Source organism: Mytilus trossulus, chromosome 7 (genome assembly GCF_036588685.1).
Source record: "Mytilus trossulus isolate FHL-02 chromosome 7, PNRI_Mtr1.1.1.hap1, whole genome shotgun sequence".
Classification (NCBI taxonomy): Eukaryota; Metazoa; Mollusca; class Bivalvia; order Mytilida; family Mytilidae; genus Mytilus; species Mytilus trossulus.
This window is the reverse complement of record NC_086379.1, coordinates 56,214,824-56,236,453: the sequence shown is the minus strand read 5'-3', so window position 1 is coordinate 56,236,453 and position 21,630 is coordinate 56,214,824. Positions and strand designations below refer to the sequence as shown.

Here is a 21,630-nt window from a genome sequence, read left to right as displayed (position 1 = left end):
TTCTAAAAATAAATGTTAAAGTATGACCCTTGTACTATTTTTTTTGAAATTCTGAAAACAACATTGGAATTTATACGCTTGAATATTCAAATCCCATATGGCAGGCGGATATCGACATTGTAAATGAACCACATACTACTTTCAAGGTTAAGAGATAAATAGCTGTTTTAATAATTATTTATTCAGAAACTGGCTCATGTACTGACGGAGAAAGAGTAAATAAAACAGTCGACAACCTTTCAAGGAGTAAAGGAATGAAACAAACTAATTTTGAGAACTGTTTCTCTGAAGGATTAATTGTTCGGTTCATAGCACTAAAATCTTCCTCGAATATGGTATCTGGTTGTAACATATGTTCTAAGTCATCTACTAAACACTGTACGACACTCAAATCGTCCATATCGTCAGACCCGTGAACTCTCTGAACTGTCGTCTGCAACTTTGCCTTAACTTCGTCGACTGTTAAACGTATGCTGTTTACAATCATAAGATATTCTCTAAACAAATCAAGACGAACACCAGACGACACACCATGAGTCTTGTTCAAATATGTATATAACTGTAAAAGTTCCGATAGAGAATTAATTTCTTCTTTACCCTTTGGCATAATAATATTTAGTATTCGAATGTATTCGTCCATTGTTTCATCGAAATTCGTATTTCGTTCTTGTATTCTTTGCACATCTTGAAGAATTGTTGCTCTCCACTTTTCATTAAACACACTATTTATGCGATTGTAATCTAAAATAACAGGAAAAAACAAATACAACATGTTAGAAACAATTAGAGAAATACTGTCACGACTTATCAAACATAATCAAAAATATGTTACAATATTTTTTACGACACAACAGTGTAAGAATAAAAGAAAAATGTGTTTTGTTTTGTTGTTCATATTAATATGACACTAATTAAACAATATACATGTAAATGTATATGTCTTATTTTGGTTTTACTTTGTTGTTTGGTTTATTGTATCACTGACACATACCATATACATCTTTTTTCAACATATTTGGATATCGTTAATTTTTTTAAAACTTTTTTACTTTTCGACAAGGTCTTGATGTCCGATTCTTCTACCTTTTGTTTAATCTTATATTCTTACATAAAGATAGACATGACTTTGTTTGGACGAAGAATTGACATGCCAGGCCGAATAGAGTGAGGTGAACTTTGATAATAACTACTTCTGATAGTTGTGTTGAATTTTGAATTATCGTGCATATATTGAACTCGTGTGAAATGATAAATAAGTTTGTTGTAGGATTAAATATTTATACAATTTTCCAAGGGAAACGTGTATACTGCAAGTTATGTTACCAACCTGTCGCCTAATATTGTCAAATAAAGTCATAATTTATCTATTATAAATCTCCTTAGTTTAAACACGTTCTTAGGAAGTTAAAATAGTCTTTAGATAAGTAAATGATTATTGATTAACAATGAACTAGCTATATTAAAAACATTTGTAAATACATGTACACTTTAAACGTGCAAGTCTGAACCGCATACATGTGGTTGTTACTCAAATAATGATAAATTATAACGTTTTTCATGACACATTCGGTACATAAATGCAAACTTGACGTTTCCCCTCAAATATCTCCCCAAAGACGAAATGACTTAAGGCATAACAATTGTAGTTTCCATTACATATTAACCGTTTAAGGAGGCCGATGTCCTCTTTTCTTACCCTTTCAAACCATTCTATTTGCATCTGAAAACGATACTAATTGCTGTACTATTGCAACGCTGCAATTTATATCGGTTAAGATTTTTGTCTATCTACATAGTATGTAAATAAATGGATGAAAAAATAAAAAAGGTACCCGCGACTATTATTGTATTGCTTAAGTTTTCTAATACAATAATACAACCATTTAGCACACACAGTTTAATGATAAACTATTGCAGCCACAATCACTCAGACGGTCTCAGAATTTTTTTCCCTATATACTTTTTTTTCTGAAACAAGTGCCTGTGGACCATGTATATCGTTTGATTGTTTTAATTTGTGTTGTTCAATTGTTTATATATCGCACAGCTATTTTATCAAAACATTATATAAGTAATACTATGTTTTGTTCGGGATTCTTACATATGAGCTTATATTCCCTTCTTAGGTAACCAATCAAATTGCAATATTAACACGGATATTTCACTACAGTAAAGTATATATACATACCATCAATAGACGATTCTAAGCAAGGATTAGATTCAAACGATGGCGGTGGTAATGTGTCTGTTGGATGAACACTTTCTTTAAACTTTCTAGACAAGAAGAACTCTCGACAATGATCAAGAACCTCGGTAGATATTTCGACTTTTATTCCTACATTTTTAGCACCAGTAGTTTTCAAGGCATTTTCTGTAATGAACACATTTTGGCAGATAGCCAGCAGACGACGTGTTTTGTACATTTGATTGAAAGATTCTAATGCTCCCAATGTTAAAATTTTGAATCGTACCAACAGGCTTCCTGCTTGAATGTCTGTAACAGATATTTCACGAATGTTAAGAGCATTTTCTAAGGCTCTCATATGAACTTCTGTATTTACCAAAATAGCTTCATAATATGTTTCTGTCATTTCTTTAAGTTTTTCTCTCCAAACTCCAGTTACTTCATTTGAGGGATCAATATTTGTGACTGATATTTTTAAACGCATTTCACCTAAAACAGAAAATTCAATACAAATGAAACTGGATATTTGAGTCAATGCTATGAATTCAGACTTAAATTAATGAAGCTAATTTCTCGTCCAAATCAATATAAACAGAAAAAAACTAGTAACCAGATAGTTTTCGCTTTTACTCTCATATTATCATCAAGTATAATTGTTATGGTTGGTTTTTAAAAGTCTAGGTTTGCTAAAGCGTAATTCGTCAACAAATGAGGATCCCATGTCACTGTGAAACTTTAAAAAATAAGCTTTTTTATATTGTAGAGGTTCTGTTCTTCTCATCATCTCCTTTTATTCATAAATATTTCATTATATTCAGATCTATAAGTGAAGCTTCTTACTTTGTGTATTTTTATGATAGCTTCGTGACTCTTCAGGTATATACACATGGTACTGCTATGGAATCACAGTAAGACAAGTTATTTACCATCAACTTTCAAGTACATGACTGCGTTATAAAATACCAGTATACATGCCGTAAGTAAGGCCGTTAGTTTTCTCGTTTGAAATGTTTTACATTGTCTTATCGGGGCCTTTTATAGCTGGTTATACGGTATGGGCTTTGCTCATTGTTGAAGGCCGTACGGTAACCTATACGGTTGTTAATGTCTGTGTCATTTTTGTCTTTTGTGGATAGTTGTCTCATTGGCAATCATACCACATCTTCTTTTTTATACCGATTTAGAAATAAGTGTTTACTAGACCTTTTTGATTTTTTTTTTAACTTATTCACAACTTGTCATGAATCAGACGATTTTCAGCTTCATACATGGTACAGGCATTTGCATATTGCGCATCTAAATCTAATTTCATTGGTTTGGTTGTGTTGTAGTATTGCTGTTTCATTGAACAGTACCTGAATCATACTTTACAACAAAAATAACGCCCCATATCTTACTATATATTTTCAATAACATGTTTAAATTTTTTGCAAAAACAATTTAAAAATACACAAAAAGAACATTGAACGCCATTTTCCTTATATATTATTGACTTAGATAATTTATAAATCAAAGACTTTCACTCAGTCAATATGTTATATATGTACCTGTTGGATTATATTCACACTCGGACTTCGTCATCGGTAAATATAATCTGGACAGGTCAATTTATATGCATTGGCCACGCCAAAAGTCCATATTAGTATCCATAAAACCTTGTTTTTGCTACAAATTTGTAGAAATGTATAACATTCAAATTAATGGAGAGTTTACAAGGCAATTTTTGTGGCGACAATGAAGATTTCAACTTCAAAAGTCAAAAGTCAAAAATCATGTCTATGATATGTCAGACTTCAAAGACGTAAGTATCAAAATGTTTACTCAATTTCAATCACTGTTAAAGAAGTAATATCAATGATTTGTTTAGTGTATACAATTATATGCAAATTAAAATTTGTCTGTCCTAAAATATTTTGGAAACTATATAATTAAATATCTAGATTTTAGACGAACTGTAAATTAATATACGTAATGACGACAATTATTGTAATGATTTTATGGTTCTGGTCCTGACTGGAATTAAATATACATGACTTATATAAAATGAAAAAGTATATATAGCTCTATCATGATAACATCTATCAGAACTTTTAATAATTCATTTCAAAGTAAAGTTTTATGTTACACGTCGCAATGTATTGTATCTTGGGTTTACATGTCATACAGTCCCCTAATTTTTAATGGCAATATAGAAAAAAATAACTCCAAAGAAACTGCAAACACACACTTGCACAGACCTGGGACTATATATGTTAGTATAATAGTCCCAGCACAGACACATTAGTATTTTTAGGGATCTCTCGCCATCGTCAATTATACTTTCACCATAGGGCACTCCCCCTCCTGCATTTAGGCCTAAATCAATATATTGCTTGTTACCCCAATCTCGACCCTGCCAAGCCAAGTGTGGGTAGGTAGGTAGAGAAATAATTTTATTTTTTTCCTAAAAGCTGGAACAATGTCGGTTGATCTAGTAAGCATGAAAATCGGAAATGAATAAAATAATATTTAACTAAGTTTGGACAATAAAATTTTACAAATTGGGTGCATATTTATTTCTATAAGTTTTTCTTGTTTTCGAACCAGTTTATGTTCCTTCTGTATTTTTGTCATTTGATATATTTTGAAAAAATGAAATATTGTTTAAACTGAATATATATTGTGTGCAAATAATTGTGTTTTGTTTAATCCATGTATTTGAATACTCACATGCATTTACTCCTCTATTTGAATATGGTTGTCTCCCTTTTGAACTATGACCTCTTCTTGGTTGACTATTTGCACTCCCCGTTCGACTCGGTGGACGTGAAATACACCCTTCAACAAAAAATCATAATGAAAGACTCATATACATTGTACATTACCCTTTTTCGTAACATTCTATAAAACTAAATATTTTTTTGATAATTTTTTCTTTCTTAATTTTGTAAGATCTTTTAAAGAATAAACTCATGGCTTTTTCATTGAATAGTATGACTTCCGCAAAACAGGTATCACTTTTTCTTTAAACATAACAATTACCGAAACTTGCATCATCAATATTTTTGTTACTTTTTGACACAATATATTTGCTACGTCTGGATGTTGTGTTTCCCTTCAGATAGTTGACATTCTTATGGGGTAAATGTGCTCTTCTTCTTGCCGCCTTGTTTATTATTAATTATTCGTACGAAGAAAACTATATGGCTGGGCTTCGCAAAAAAAAATATGAAATGACCTAGCCCTTTCTTTATTATTGAACCTTATGACAAAAGAAAATACTTTCATTTCTTGTGAACCACTATTCAAGGAAGGATTCATAACAGTAAAGTAAAAGTTGTTGCAATAAAATAAATGTAGTTGCCACTTCGTCATGCAAAGAATTGGTGTTATGTAACGTTTGTCTGCGATTATGTTTCATTTTGGCGTCAACATGCACAATTCAACCATCTTATATCACGAGCAGCACGACCGGTGCTACAAGTGTAATAGTATAATAAGTTTACACTCTAGACTTCTTCTTTTTTTATACAACAATATTCCAGAACAGAGTCCCAACGGTAATTTGTAAGGTACGTCATCGTCTTTTTGAATTTTATTTTACTTAGGTGTGTTGCAATAGACACATTTCGGACGCATACAATTTCTTTAAGTGGCATTTTTATTCTGTGGTTTTTTTTTAACCTGAAAATAAGCATTCCAATCCCCAATATATGTTAATTTTAAAATGTGAAGACGTATAGCAGATCATAGAACACACGAAAAGAACACACAGACAATTCATCTCAATCTTAATATCATCCTCGCTGTCTATACTAGCAGTGTAAAAAAATGTTTAAAAAAGGGCAAATAAACATATTTTGAAAAATGTAAAATGTAAGAATAAAATGTCCTTACCAGTATTATTCTGATTGATAGGCGGCAAACGTACAGCAGACATAGTAGTTAATAGAACTGATTTTGTCCGAAAACATGTTCATGTTTGTTTTGATTAAAACTACCATTTAAGATCACAAAAGATATATTTGAACAGTATAACACGTATTGTGTTGAATAAAGACCATCCATGACTTCAGAAAAATAAATAATTGATCTGAGAATATAATATCCAATATTGACCCTAATCTCTTTGACTTCGTGAACTGCAGATATTACATGTGTTTTGTTTGAGTGCTTAGCAGGTCAATTCAGTGTTAAACACGATACTTTGTATTGATCTAAACATTTAATATATGCAGACAAGTGCATTTCTAAAATATAAATCCCTGACTGCCACGATCTTTAAGAAAGAATGATAAGTTACTTGGATACATATTGATAAGAGTAAGTATGAACACCAAAATGACCTTATCATCAAACACTTTTATTATAATTGCATGGGTAAAGGAATGAACATGGATTATATAACAATTATTGTTCATGCAAGAGTAACATGACATACGTTTGGTGTAACAGCTAGCCTACCATGGGATCTGTTGGCTTAAAACACTTTCCCCAATCATTTATATGAAATAATAGATTTTGGTAAATGTGCAGTAACATTAAAAACATGCTATATATAAAAAATAATATAATTTTGATGTTACGCGTCTTCTGATTGGCTGACGTTGTCTGGTTTATCAGCTCATAGACATAATTTAGTCATGTGACCGTGACGTCATCAACGTTTTTTCGTGGTTTTCTCCGGTTTAAAATATGAAAAAATAACATAAAAAATGCTGTGCACACCAAATAACGCGCGTATCGGGTTATTTAACAGTGTGCACCACATTTATTACACGGTCATTATATTACCATTTGGTTCTCTGTGTCCAGTTCCAGGTCGACGTTTTGAAGCTGATGGTTGACGGGACGATGGACGCATTGTCGAAGGACCAACTTTCAGGGTCCGTAACTCAAAACGCTCTATTTCTTCTGCAAAAAAATATGTAACGAGACAATGTAAGCCAGCACATACATTCGTAAATTTAGCAAAGTGACGTCACAATGTTGATAGTAGGTTGAACAAACAGAGACTACAAGGGTGTTCAAATCACTCTCCTAATAAAATTTTGTGAATACCAGCAAATCGCTAAGAAACAGTGACAGCCCTCATTCAAACACAACAATTTGATCAAAATCCACACAGAAAGCAATTTAATCAAAGCAGCATTTCCAGACAATAACACCTAGATATAGAAAGTAAAATAACAGTTTCTGACACTTAAATTTGAGAAAAAAATATTCATTTTGAGCTCGTGTTATCTTACACTTTTTCTTAGAGTTGAGTATGGTGGCCGAATACTTCCAATTTCGCATTTTCACGATTTCGAGTTGTATATTTAAAGGGAAAAGGCGAAATTGCGGAAACACGAAATTAGTCGCTCCTGTCTTCCGTATAGTTAAGTGTTTTTCCTGTACTGATATGTATTGTTTGTTTTTTTATCCACTGATCAATACTAAAATGGAAATATATCAACAAACTAGTTTAGAATTTGGTGTATAGACGGCAGATCTTCGATTGGTTCGGTTAAGCTTTTCTCAAACTTTGGTATTAGAGCTAAACGTATTGCATAGTCACCCGTACACAGTTGAAGACTACATGTATGCTGTCCTCTACACGGAATTTTTCGTTGGATTGCTATTTTCATTTATTCTCTTATAATTAATGATAATATATCCTGCATGTAAGCGTCGTTCGTGCATTCATTTGTAATTATCTATTCTATATATATAATTTGATAGAAACGTCAAAGTACTTCCCGATACCTGCCGATGGGTTTATCAGTACCAGGTATGCTCGACATCAAAAGTTAAAAACAATCTAATGCATATGTTGTGATCATAAAAATATCAGACGGGCATTATCAGAAGAACAGAAATATCGGTGTGTTCCCATTTCGCGTTAGCTGTGAACTCCAGCTAAAAAAGGTTAAAAAAAAATACTAAGGCGATATGGGAATTGTACTGAGGCGAAATGTAGATTTAGATGAAAAAATTAAATAAAAAAATTAAACCTCGGTGTTTTTATAACAATACATGTATAAAAAACATGTAGTAAGGGATTTTTTTTCTCTTGAATTATTATTTTAAAAAGTTATTTGTTCAAAGACACAATTGTGAATTCAGAAAAAAAACTACAATATTAAAAGCCCTTAAAAGATATTAGTCTGTAGGAAAGGTGCTTCTTTTATGCTAAATTTAATAAAAGTTTCAATTGTATACTTTTTTGCAATTAGAAAATTCTTAAAAATTCAATTATCCTTTACATTGTGCAAGACAAAAAGTTGAAAAGAAAGAAAAAAAATGTACTCCCACAGACTTGTGCTATGGCTTGACCAAGAATGCAACTTGAAGGAAAATTTCGCCAGACCACAAGTAGAGAACCATTTCCGCAAGCTGATGATGGTGACACAAACAAGCTACCAATATTTACAAAACTGCTGAAAATTTATGACAACTGCACAGCACCTCCAATGTTTGACAGCATATTCACCATCCACAAAGTCAGATGCTTGCACCAAATTAACAGACTATGTAATTCTGACATGGATAGAAGGCAGATACCCACAATCAACCTGGAACCACCACCAAACAGAAGGACCCAGGACAAATAATCATTTAGAGGGCTGGCATAACAAGCTGAAATAGAGAGAGTCAAAACCGCATATCCCAACACATTTGAAATTATCAATGTGTTTAAGAAAGAGTAAACAGCTAACGAGGTAAAGAAAGTGTAATATGCACCAAGTGGCAAGAAAAGGATAAAAGCAAAGAAGTATAGAGAAATAGAAGAAAGATTCTCCACTTTGAAGGAAACCTTTAATTAACGTGAATAACTGTCAAGATGGGTATTAGAAAAATGACATATCAATTAGAGAAGAGGGACGAAAGATACCAGAGGGACAGTCGAACTCATAGATCAAAATTAAACTAACAACGCTATGGCTAAAAATAAAGACCAACAGACAAACAACAGCACAGAAGACACAACATAGATAACTAAAGACTCAGCAACCCGAACCCCACCAAAAACATAGATGATCTTAAGAGTTACGGAAGAGTAAGCAGATCCTGCTCCACATGTGTCACACTTAAATTAGCCATATACCAAGACCAATACCAAAGCACTATGCCACTACATCACCGCCGACCCAGTGGTGTTTTTTTTAATGTACAATACTGATACTACAGGTTTATTGATGGAATTACATCGATTATTCTAATAATGATAAATTTTAAATCCAATTATATAAAAGTATGGGAACGTCAAATTGAAAAGAACTTAACAACAACAGGGTCACTTTTGCAGGGGAAGTTGCACCCTTAGTTTAAGCAAATTGAATGACAGCAATCATGCATGCAGTATATCAAAAATCCTAAATCCAAAATACATTTTTTTTTACCCCATATCTCCTTTTATTTTATTCGGATGATAATTTGATGTTGCGCATTGAACATTTAAACTTGAACCACCCTTAGACAGATCTAGAGATATTCGAATCGTGTTAATGTATGTACCCTCGCGAACTCAACCTGACCTGTTGACAGTGATTATAATTACATTATTATTGCTCAGCAAACACTGATTTAAAAGTATGTGGTAATAGCCTTGTTAAAGACAGTTTGGTTAAAACCGTATGCCAATTGAAATCAGATGACTTATGAAGTATAAAGAGAGACAGTTTCAATGCTCAATGTTTATATAGCTATTAAATGAAAACTTTGTAAATTGAATATAACACTTAATATCATATTTTATATGGAGCTAAATAAACAGGGGACATTAAAAAGAATTGTTGAACAACATACAGCCTACTCGAAGTGGAGAGTTGAAACCTTATAATTAAGTTTAAGCTTTTTTATTTCAAACTTTATCAACTGAGAATTTGAGAAAGTGCGAAATAACAAACTCGTTTTTAAAGTGGGTGGAATATTTATCACTCTTGCAATAACCGACAACTGAATGATAAAATGTTAAACAAATACAGACGAGAAACTCAACGACCTAATTCATGCTCAAACAATAAACGAAAACCAAATATTGCAGATAGCGACAAACTACAACATCTGCATAAACCATTATAGGTTAAAGTACGGTCTTCAACCTGGAGCCTTGGCTCGCATCGAACAGTAAGCAAGAGAGGGCATACAAAATGACTAGTGTAAAAACCATTCAAACGGGGAAACCAATGGTCTAATCTATATAAAAAACGAGAAACTAGAAACATGTATGAACCACATCAACAAACTACAACCACTGAACATCCGGTTCCTGACTTTGGACAGGTACAAACAAATGCAGCGGGTTTACACGTTTTCATAGGTACCAACCTTCACCCTTACACAAAATAATAGTGTTATACAATAATAAAAAAAAAAAGGCATGTCTAGCAATCGTGTGACAGAGTCAATGTTTCCTTTGTTGGCGTTTTAACTGGATGCCTGTTTTGTTCACTTATCGCTCTTTACTAGCAGCATTGACTTGCAGGAAAATACCGTTTTTTTTTTAATTTACTGTCATAAATCTTAATAAATCGTTTCAATTTAAAATAGAAATTTCATGATCACCTTGTAGACAGCAGATTCTTGGAACACCATTCCATGAAAATCTTAAATACTTTTTGACATTAAAAATATTTGTAGCGAAACTTTAGAAGAAATGAAAGGCATGCTAGCATTTTCGGCGTTTAAGCCTTGATCAATCTGTACATTTCACCCCACTTCAATAGGAGAGTGTTTTTAAATGTAGAATATTTTAAACACGAGAAATTATTGACCACTTGGTGGGAGACCAATGAGTACTCAATCGATATTGATCAGTTTATCATTTTTAACGGTATGTCACAATCATCTTACCCGCTGACGAAGCTTAAAATTTGTCAAGGCAATTTGCTTGATTATGAATGCCTTAAGTCGTACATCAGTCATTTCAAAAAAATGTACATTTTTCGGTTATTGTCTATTGTCTGTTTTATTTGTAAGTTTGACATATTTTTTTAATTTAACATAATAGTTCACATATTGTGCAAGATAGTACATGCAAATATTAGTGTGCAAAAAGTTTCATATTATTTTTATATTCGTTAAAGTATGAAAATTCGACAATTTCCATGCGTTCATTTTTGATAAATAGCATTTGCATTCAAATTATCTGTACATAAAACTGCATTTAAAGGTACACAGAATGATTTTTCTACATTTAGTAACATCATAATTGAAAAAAAATAACTTTCCATGTTTCAAATCATGACAACTTCTATTCCACAGTCCATGGAATGTTTGTTCATCATAATTTGTCCTTCCTGTTACTATCTATTTGTTTACGGAATAAAACTAGTTTCTCCCTCAAATAACGGCAGTTTTTTATGATGACGTCGTAGGCGTTGATACAGGACGTAACGACATGGTGAAATTTTTTTATGTGGAAAGATTTTGGTCATCAGAATCTAAAGATCGGTAGGTATTGATATATGCGTACCTTTTGATAATGTCTTTAATGTTACCAGTTGATAGATGGTTTTTAATTGCATAAGACTAATGAAACACTTTTTACTGTAACTTAGGCATGGGCCGGAAGTATAAAAACACTACATCAATTATTAGGGAGCGACTATTTTAATACCAATTTAAGTTATGTACTAATTTTTCCATCCTGTTACTGTCCTTCCTGTTACAAAGACAGTGGTAACAGGAGGGACAAAAATGGTAACAGGATAGACATACTTTGTAAGATAACTCAAAATGCCTCATACATTATGGCAAATAAATTGTTACACATATTTATTACCGTACGGTATATAAATTCATAAAATGAACATTTGTATTGAGGTATTTCCAAAACAAGTCAAGTGCTACCTTGACTGGTAACAGGATGGACAAAATTATTAATTGTGCAACTAGTATTTAGAATTTAGTTGCCGATATTACTGTACAGTTATTATTCAAGTGTTTCATATAGAATACGCATTGTTTCTTTTCAATACTCTTTGAATGCTTTACCCTTAGCGATTTGTACTTAAATATTTTCTTTAGTACCTGAACCTAATTTGGTTCATTTTGTTCCTTGATGTGTTATTTTGTTTTGCTTGGGTTGTAAAACTATCATTATATTTTGCCAACTTTTGTACTGGTTTCTTCCAGACATGATACTTTCTCGTTACAGGCAAATAAAGATACAGACCTTGCTAGACGACAGCAACACTTATCAAAAACAAAAGAATGTCTTTATTCCAAGAAAAGGGGGGTGCACAACATAGAAATGTCAGTATATTATACCTCCGGTTGTGGTTTGAACTCCCCTGCCCTATTCATTAAATAACAATGTGAAAATCCCTTCTCCGTCACATATATATTTCACAGCTACCACTATCATACTTAAATGAGATGATATACAATTGTACAAATATTAGAACACCAATTTTAATCTACAGTAGGTGCACATTATGTACGTATTGGTCGACCCATTATTTGATATAAGAATTTCTACCCATTGGTTTATAGCCTTCTCAAAGTTGCAGGTCATTGATATATTTGCCATTCCAAATATAAATACGCACACCAGCGGTAAATCTGTGTGTATTATTCATTTTTATAATTTTCATAATGACATACCCCCCTTTTTTGACGCCTCCGTGCTTTTCTTTGCCAAAATAATTGAGAGAAGCTGCTACAAAATAATTGAGAGACGCTGCTACAACTTTAAGAATATAGGCTATCATTCCGATTGCAAACAAAATCAGACTCTCTTCGTGAACTTATGGAGATGATAAAAAAAATCCAAGAATGACAAGCCTTCAGTGTTAAAATGTGTCAGAAACTAGATACGTGTACTAGTATATCAGAATCATTGACAATAAGAAAAAAAATATTTTGAATTTCCGTTCAGTTGTATTGTTGTGTTTTTTAACATGCCCTCCTGTTTATAACATATTAAACTAGTTTTGCTTTTTACGACTACATCTTCAACCTTCTCTAAGACGGTACGATGGGTGGTTGTTCTGGTAATTGGTTAGCCTCCAGTGGACACTTAATAAATGAATAAGAACTAACATGCTGAACTTGGTCTTAAAAGCGATAGTTCACAGAAAGGCATGTCATCTTATGTACTGATTTTTACGACTTGCGGCAACCAAATCTTACTTCATATATATACTTAGCGAAAAAAACTAAAAACACCAATACTGATTTTTTTAATTTTTTTTTGTTTTTGGGTTGATACACGTATAAATAGTTCGTGTATAATGTTTAGATACTTATATCTCCCGTTCGTATCCCTATAAAATTCAAAATCCAGTTGTTTGTTATTGATTTTTGTGACCTAACTTATGTTTTGTCTCTACTGTTACCACTTTGTCCTCCTGTTACTGCCTTTGTTCGTTCCTGTTACCCCCAAAAATGTGTAAAATAATTTTTACACTCAACATAACTGATCTATTAACTAAGTTTCTCGTTAGTATAATTGAAAAGGGACATAATAGTAAATTTTCAATGCCACTGTCTCCACAATATTTTTTTACGAGTGTTTGGAAAATAAGAAATGAGATGAATATCCTGAACGCAACGACTATCTGCAGATTTTTTTTTGGATAATCTACATAAATGATAAATGCATGTAAATGTGATTTCAAATGAACACTGCTATGCAAATGTGAGCCACACTTTTCATTCGATATTTTCTTTTCTATTATCACTTTTGCTATCAGTTAAAAAAAGTAACAGGATGGACAAAATCTGGCACAAGCTGGCACACAATTTTAAAATAAAATTTTCTCAGGTGTTGGTAAGATTGCATATTTTGAAAAAATATTAACAAATCCATATGCTATTGGTTTTTTAAATTAATTTGTATTTATTTTAACTTTTTTTTTTCGAAAAGATTAGATTCCGAATTTGTACTTTATTTTGAAATGACTGACATAAAAACAAACATTAGTTGTCGTTTGTTTATGTAATATATTCGTGTTTCTCGTTTCTCGTTTTGTTTATATAGATTAGACCGTTGGTTTTCCCGTTTGAATGGTTTTACACTAGTAATTTTGGGGCCCTTTATAGCTTGTTGTTCGGTGTGAGCCAAGGCTCCGTGTTGAAGGCCGTACTTTAACCTATAATGGTTTAATTTTTAAATTGTTATTTGGATGGAGAGTTGTCTCATTGGCACTCACACCACATCTTCCTATATCTATATAGTATAGATATAATGATAAAAAAAGTAAGACATCATAAGGCAACAAACAAGTTAGCTCTTATATCTGAAATTCATAGTAAATAGTGATTTACAGATTTGATGATTGATTGATTGGTTGATTACGGTCATGGACTTTGTACCTACGAGAACATATTAAATAAAGAGTCATTTAATTTATATAAAGATAAAACAATGAATCTATTTAGAAATAAAACAAAAGTCACTTGTAAAATATGTTGCAACCATGAATGAACTATCTGCCACTGGACGTTAAGGATGTACTTATGTGAGGTTTATGGATTTGTGTCAGTTGTTCGGACTCCTTGATTTTTTCCATCAATTTAGGGTACAATATTTTGCCCCATAACCCCTTTTTTCTTTTTATATAAAACTTCGATAGCTCATAAAAGGTAATTTACCAAAATTAAAGCGGATTCTTAATTTCACTTATTTGGATTTGAGAACCTAATAATACCAATGCAAATATCATGATATAAGGTAAAAGACCGAATCAGCCTTGTCCCGCCGTTTTTTTAAAAATCCAAATATCTAGAAAAGGAGCTCCATAACCTATCAATATGTTTAGTTTATTTTGTTCCTAAACTAATGTTCTTCCGACTTAAAGTAAAAAAAAAAAAATTCTTGATTTATTTAATTTTACCTTAGTACATAATCTAGCAACAAGCGATCAGTCATTATATATTTTTAATAACGGAATGCACACATTTTTCTAAAGAAAGAATATACGAGTGTGCATATACCAGAAATTCGACGAAAGTACAGTTACACGTGTACCATTGAATACACAAAATAGCAAAAAGAGGTTGCACGTACCTTCTGCTCTGTATAAACCACACTGTTTGAGGGCAGACACAAGTTTGTCTTTAGTTGCAGACTTTCCAACATGTTCGTACCACAAACTCAGACCTTTGAATGCTAGATGTGCTTTTGATGCATGATATTCATGGGCTTCTAACTGGGCCAATTCTAATTCCTGTATGCCCAGCTTCCGACACACTTCTTTCCATTGTCTTATAATGTAAGGGCATATTTGTCGAAATATTTCACGTATATCTAAAAACAAAAATTACAAGTAGCACAATTTTGGAAAGATTCAATACACATTATAAAATATCTCGGTTCTTAATTATTTTTACAGCAAACCCAAATGATTTGCAGCATCACTGGGGTACAACATGATACCACAGTCACACCAACCCAAATTTGAATATCTGGTCGAGTTTCATATGGCACCCTAGAGCATATCAAAAGTTCCCCAAGGGTGACTGGGGGGAATAGAAATATGGTTACTTGGTCTTATTCCGACCCCCAATTTTTTTCATCACATTTTGTTCCTCAAATCATGAAATACCTTCACACAAATTTTTAGGGAAAAATCACTGGTAGAAATGAATAGGCTGTTTGGTACGGAAGCCGATAAGGGCCATTCCAAAAAAAAAATTATGTCATAGCATGTCGTAATTTCGACATAACATGTCGTTATAACGACATCGCTATGTCGTTATTTCGACATATCATGTCGTAATAACGACATCACTATGTCGTTATAACGACATCGCTATGTCGTAATAACGACATCGCTATTTATAAAAGAATATGTATTATGATTGCCAAAAGACTAAATGACACAGATATTAACAACTATACGTCATCATAATGCCCCCAATAATTAGAAACCCCCCGCATAGTCAGCTATAAATGAGGGAGGAAAGATACCAGAGGGAGAGTCCCCGAAATGCTGTGTTGTAGACAGTGTTATTATTCAATTATTAGCTCCCTTGGTAAAACTCCAAATTTCATAATTAATGCATTTTATTGTTAAATAATTTACATGAAGCTTAATAAGTATATATTTGTTGATTGCATAGCTTTTGCTATTTGAACTCATTGGTTAAAGATATTTATTTATATTGTAAAGTTTAATATTTGCATCGTCGCAAAATCTTTGGATACTTTCTTTGAATACCTTCAGTGACAAACTTATATATTTTATAAAACACGATGATTGCCATAACTTAACGTTTGACAAAGAGCTGTACAGACAGTGTAGGAAGATAATACTATGTGAATTTGTGAGCCTATCTTGCCAGCTATGCATCCCATCTCCCTCAAAGTAAGCGCATACTTCTTGGCATTTTGCAATAAGGGGGAATTAAAGTATCTATTACTCTAATGCTACTTTCAAACGTTGCCAAGCACGATATTTCTACAACAAAATGCGACGTCGAAGAGTTTGCAAGTTTTATTCGGTTTTTTATATTGTTGTGGTTGATTCTGGTTCTGTTCGTTTTGTGATGTCATTTTATCAAAAAATTACCTCGAGTTGTGGAAATCGATATAATAATGTTTACCCTTTAAGTTATTTCAGCTTAAAATGCAGTACTGTCGCAAGTAATGTAGGAAGGAAAGATGAGACGGAAGTACATGTATACGGTTTTCATGTTTTTTTTTATCATAGGATGTTTAAAACTTTCAAGTTGCATATCATCTGTCATTGTAAAATTTCTATATCTTAATTCATCCCCAATACAAATATATCTCTGCAAGTAAATCGAACATTTTTACCCTTGGTTAAATTTGAATAGAATTGTATTTTCCCTGACACATAAGTTGTCGAAATACACCCCTTCAATTACTTGAACCTTGGCTTGAGAATAATTTCCCTAGTCATCTTCAGATATATACATTTTAAAATATAGTAATCTACTCCTGGGTCGTCCGCGAAAACGGCAAATACAAATATAATCCCGTTTTTTTTTAATTCGATGAAACGGGTTTCGTTGCTGTTTGGGATTCGTCTTTCAATTACCTCCATTTCATGCACAAGTTTATATTTACGAAAAGTTCCGGCTTCGCTAGTACAGGAATTACTTTCATCACGAAATAGCAGGACAAATCGCGAAGTAAAATGTTCCGTGAACTGGTATTAAGTGTTTTGATATTGGTGATTGCACCTAACTGAAGTGACGACTTTTAATGATCTATTTCGGAGTACTTCCGTAACATAAATTTCAATTTATTTTATAAAATGGGATTTTCCCCCATTTCCAAATTCTTTTAAATAAATCGTTAAAAGCTATACAAATAATAAAAATTGCAAAATTTAACCTGTGTCGAACCTATTTCCCCGGGCGGAGTCTTTAGCAACATGCACTAAAAAAAAATTCGGCAGCAATCATTAACATCTTTCTCCAAATTTCATAACACGATTTGTTTTAATTATCATAAACATTTAATTGAAACTTTAGCACATTTAAAAAATTGGCTACCGTTTTGTAATGTATGGAAGCATTTTATTCCTTTAAGACCCAAATATGTAGTTAATAAGGAAAGAATCTTGGCATTTTTTACTCTTCGTATATCTAACTTTTGTTTTGACCAATTATTAAAAAATACGCCTTTTAACTGCTTTGAAAAACGAAATATCAACTTGGACAAAATGGCTACCGTTTGAAAAACAACTGTGTAGAGAAGATTTTATTGAATCAGCAATATTTGAACTCACACGAGGCAAATATTTGTACTTTTGTTAGATTTTATTATTGTCTTACTATTTTTATTCATTTTCTACTATAATATGCAGTCGAGTCAAATGACATTTGGTAAAATAACGGCTTTAACGCCACAAAGAACCGACCGTGACATGTCGTTGTTCCTGTCAAGAATCAAGAAGATCAGAGAATAGGATCACTATACATAAGAGTTAAAACAGTTTTTCATAAATGTAACGTTGGATGGGGACATCCGTTTTTTTTCTCACATAGCTTTCTTTTTTTAATCCTCAAATATACTAGATATTACTTACTGGAGATGATCAAGAGCTGTAAAACATAATTCAAAACATATATTGAATTTGTTTTAATATTGGTTCGTGTTTTCTAACATTTTTATTTTATTTTGCGGATGAAATTTCGAAGATTCTGTTTTAAATCCTAGGGGTTGTAGGAACATCGCGCGTGCCCAACGTTTGATAGTAGAAATAGAGCTATCAATACTTCAATTCACCCTTTTACCAAGAAGCCATGTAGTTTGCGCTCATTTAAAGGGAGATGGAAAGCTTGGCTTGACTTGGTTGTACAATTTCAGTCCTCTAATAATTCCACATTTCATTCTTCCAATATGGGTGTCTGCATAGCTATTCTACGACCGGTAACTTGTTAATCTTAACAAATTTTTGTTTGACTGTACAGCCTAGCACTATGGACCATGTTAATCTAACAACAAATGGAAGTTTTTAACGACCTTGACTGGCTATACAGCCCTTGCACGGTCGGTAAGTGTTAATCTAAATTGTTATCTATAACATATATAAATTTTGTTAATCTAACAACAAATGGAAGTTTTTAACGACCTTGACTGGCTATACAGCCCTTGCACGGTCGGTGTTAATCTAAATTGTTATCTATAACATATATAAATTTCTCACTGAAGGTATCCTAAGAAGGTATCCAAAGATTTTGCGACGATGCAAATATTAAACTTTACAATATAAATAAATATCTTTAACCAATGAATTCAAATAGCAAAAGCTATGCAATTAACAAATATATACTTATTAAGCTTCATGTAAATTATTCAACAATAGAATACATTAAATATGAAATGTGGAGTTTTACCAAGGGAGCTAATAATTGAATAATAACACTGTCTGCCACACAGCATTTCGGAGACTCTCCCTCTGGAAGCTTTCTTCCCTCTTTTATAGCTGACCATGCGGGGGCTTTTTTAATTATCGGGGACATTATGATGACGTATAATTGTTAATTTCTTTGTCATTTAGTCTTTTGCCTATCATAATACATATTCTTTTAAATATAGCGATGTCGTTATTACGACATAGCTATGTCGTTATTACGACATGATATGTCGAAATTACGACATGATATGTCGAAATTACGACATAGCGATGTCGTTAAAACGACATGTGATGTCGAAATTACGACATAGCGATGTCGTAATAACGACATGTTATGTCGAAATTACGACATGCTATGTCGTAATAACGACATAATTTCATTTTTTTGAATGGCCTTTATCGGCTTGCGTAGTTTGGTCTTTAAACGTAATAGTTATTTTCGCGACGTCAAGTGACTTGTCGGGAAAAGATGCAGTTTTCGGCTGATTTTTATATCATTCAAACTGATTTAACTTGAAAACGAGTTCATGGACCCCTCTTTTTTAAAATGACATTTGGATTGATTACATAAGAAGATTATGTGTACCAATTTTCATGAAAACGTAAATAGTGCAATCTTTTTTTTAAATTTGATGCCTCGGATAAAGAGAGTGCCGCGCTCTTTGAACGTTAAGAACCCTTGCAACAATTCGTTGAGGGGTCCGTACGTGGCCCGTTGCAGGGAAATTTCTGTCCCTATTCAAAAGTATACCCTAATTTTCCAGTGGCAGTCCAAATTTCCCCGACCACCATCCCGCGTGGCCTCTATTATTACAAGACCTACCAATTGTATTTATTGTTAACTTGTTCTTGTCCTGAACATGCATGACATACATGTAGATTGCCACTACAGGACGTTAAGCAAACAACAATCAATCAATCATACTAAAAGAACCCAATAATGTATTACAGTTTATTCCATGGGAGTGCCATGCATAAGGAACTCTTTCCGAATATATTAGTTAAAGCTGATATTTTCTTTCAATTTGGGGTACTCAAAGATACATTTCATGTCCAACTTACCTGGCGATTTCCTAGTTTTACGAAAAACTACCATTATAAATCACGAATCAAATTAATCAAATAAACTCTCAGTCCAATACTAAGTATTATCAATAATAATGTAAGAAATGAATAAAACTAATTAAAATAATAACAATACCTATTTGTAGATTATTTACTAACAAATTAATCTGATTAAGATCAAGAAGAAAGTATTTATTTCGCCTAGGTCGACTATTCGCGCTTTAATTTGATATTTTTCAATTGATGTAAATATGTCCCCGAGCGTTTTAAATCCTCGTAGAGTAATCTATTTAATGTTCGAAGAAAAGAAAATCGCTCGACTACTTATGATAATTTTTTTCTTTTTAATTTCAATACCTGACAAAATGAATAAAAATGTAGTAATTTTAATTGTCACTTTATCCCCAATATTACTTGACCTATATACAATTAAAATCTGTAAGAAAAATATTTTTCATTTATGTTATGTGGTCTTTACCACTCTAGTTATTCTTCAGTTAAGATCTTTTAGTAGATAAAACTCAAGTTTTGTTATAAACCTCCATGGTCACAAAGCAAGGAGATCATCTAAGTATTTTTTTGTAGGTGTTCCTCCCTCTACGTCAATAAATAAAAGTCAATACAAAATGAAATATACCCAATAAAAAACAAAATCATATACATTATCTAAACGCTACATTTATTAATGCTTGATATTCTTTACTTTACAACAGAATGAGTATTGACAAAACTGACTCATAAATGTCTGTATTTTAAATTTTAATGTACAAAAATGTTTAATAAATGTCTGCATTTTAAAGTTTAATGTACCAAAATGTTGAATAAATATCTGCAATTTAAAGTTTATATAGAAAATAACTTATAAATATCTGCATTTTAAAGGTTATGTACTTACCATCAACTTCAACACAGATCTCATTAATAGAAGATGCCATTTCAGTTGATCATTCCGACAAATTCCATCAATTAAAAGTTAAATCACTCTATATACTGCATGTAAAAATCTCATACATGCACTATGTATATCCACAATCTATTGGAAATTGTCAATTGTTACCGCAGAGAGTTCGTGTTTAAACGAAGAAATCTCATTTACTACGCAAAATTCTGACAAACCGTTATAGAATTAAATGATCCTTATAAAATGTCTTTTCAAAACCGTTTGCCGGAAAGTGAAAAAATAGAAAAGACAATTTACTGCAATTCCTCCATGATAGTAAATCGGTGAACTAAAATGACTTATCGCGAATAATAACACTTAACAAAAGTCACCTTATACTACTATTTAAATAGAAGTAATAAATAAAACCTTGAATAAATTCTTATTTTCGATCTAATTTTTATAGCAGTGTCAAAAAGTATTTATCTTATGATCAAATTACTATAATTGACAAACAAGCAGATCGTTTACAAGGCGTTACACATTTGAAGTTGAGTTTACTTATAAACAATTAAGTTTACTTCTAAACAATTATATTTATGATTTACTTTCGGACGTAAAATCGGAATGGTTTTCCAATATAAATATTGACCTAATATTTAACGATTGATTTCTTCGTTGTATTTGATAATATAGAT

At 32.2% G+C, this 21,630-nt stretch overlaps 1 protein-coding gene across 2 annotated transcripts; it reads right to left on the bottom strand.

The window, feature by feature from the left end:
- Window positions 1–159: 159 nt before the first annotated feature.
- On the bottom strand, window positions 160–21,498 carry LOC134725361 (uncharacterized). 2 transcript variants are annotated; one of them, XM_063589112.1, is made up of 6 exons: window positions 20,948–21,498; window positions 15,165–15,404; window positions 6,959–7,078; window positions 4,895–5,002; window positions 2,189–2,674; window positions 160–741 (listed from the first exon to the last, which is right to left on the bottom strand). In XM_063589112.1, exons 1-6 carry the CDS (start codon window positions 20,985–20,987, stop codon window positions 179–181), a joined length of 1,557 nt encoding a protein of 518 aa, XP_063445182.1. In that variant the 5' UTR covers window positions 20,988–21,498; the 3' UTR covers window positions 160–178. The 2 variants fall into 2 exon arrangements, with proteins under 2 accessions (XP_063445182.1, XP_063445183.1); XM_063589113.1 differs by lacking the exon at window positions 20,948–21,498 and adding an exon at window positions 20,050–20,149.
- Window positions 21,499–21,630: the final 132 nt, after the last annotated feature.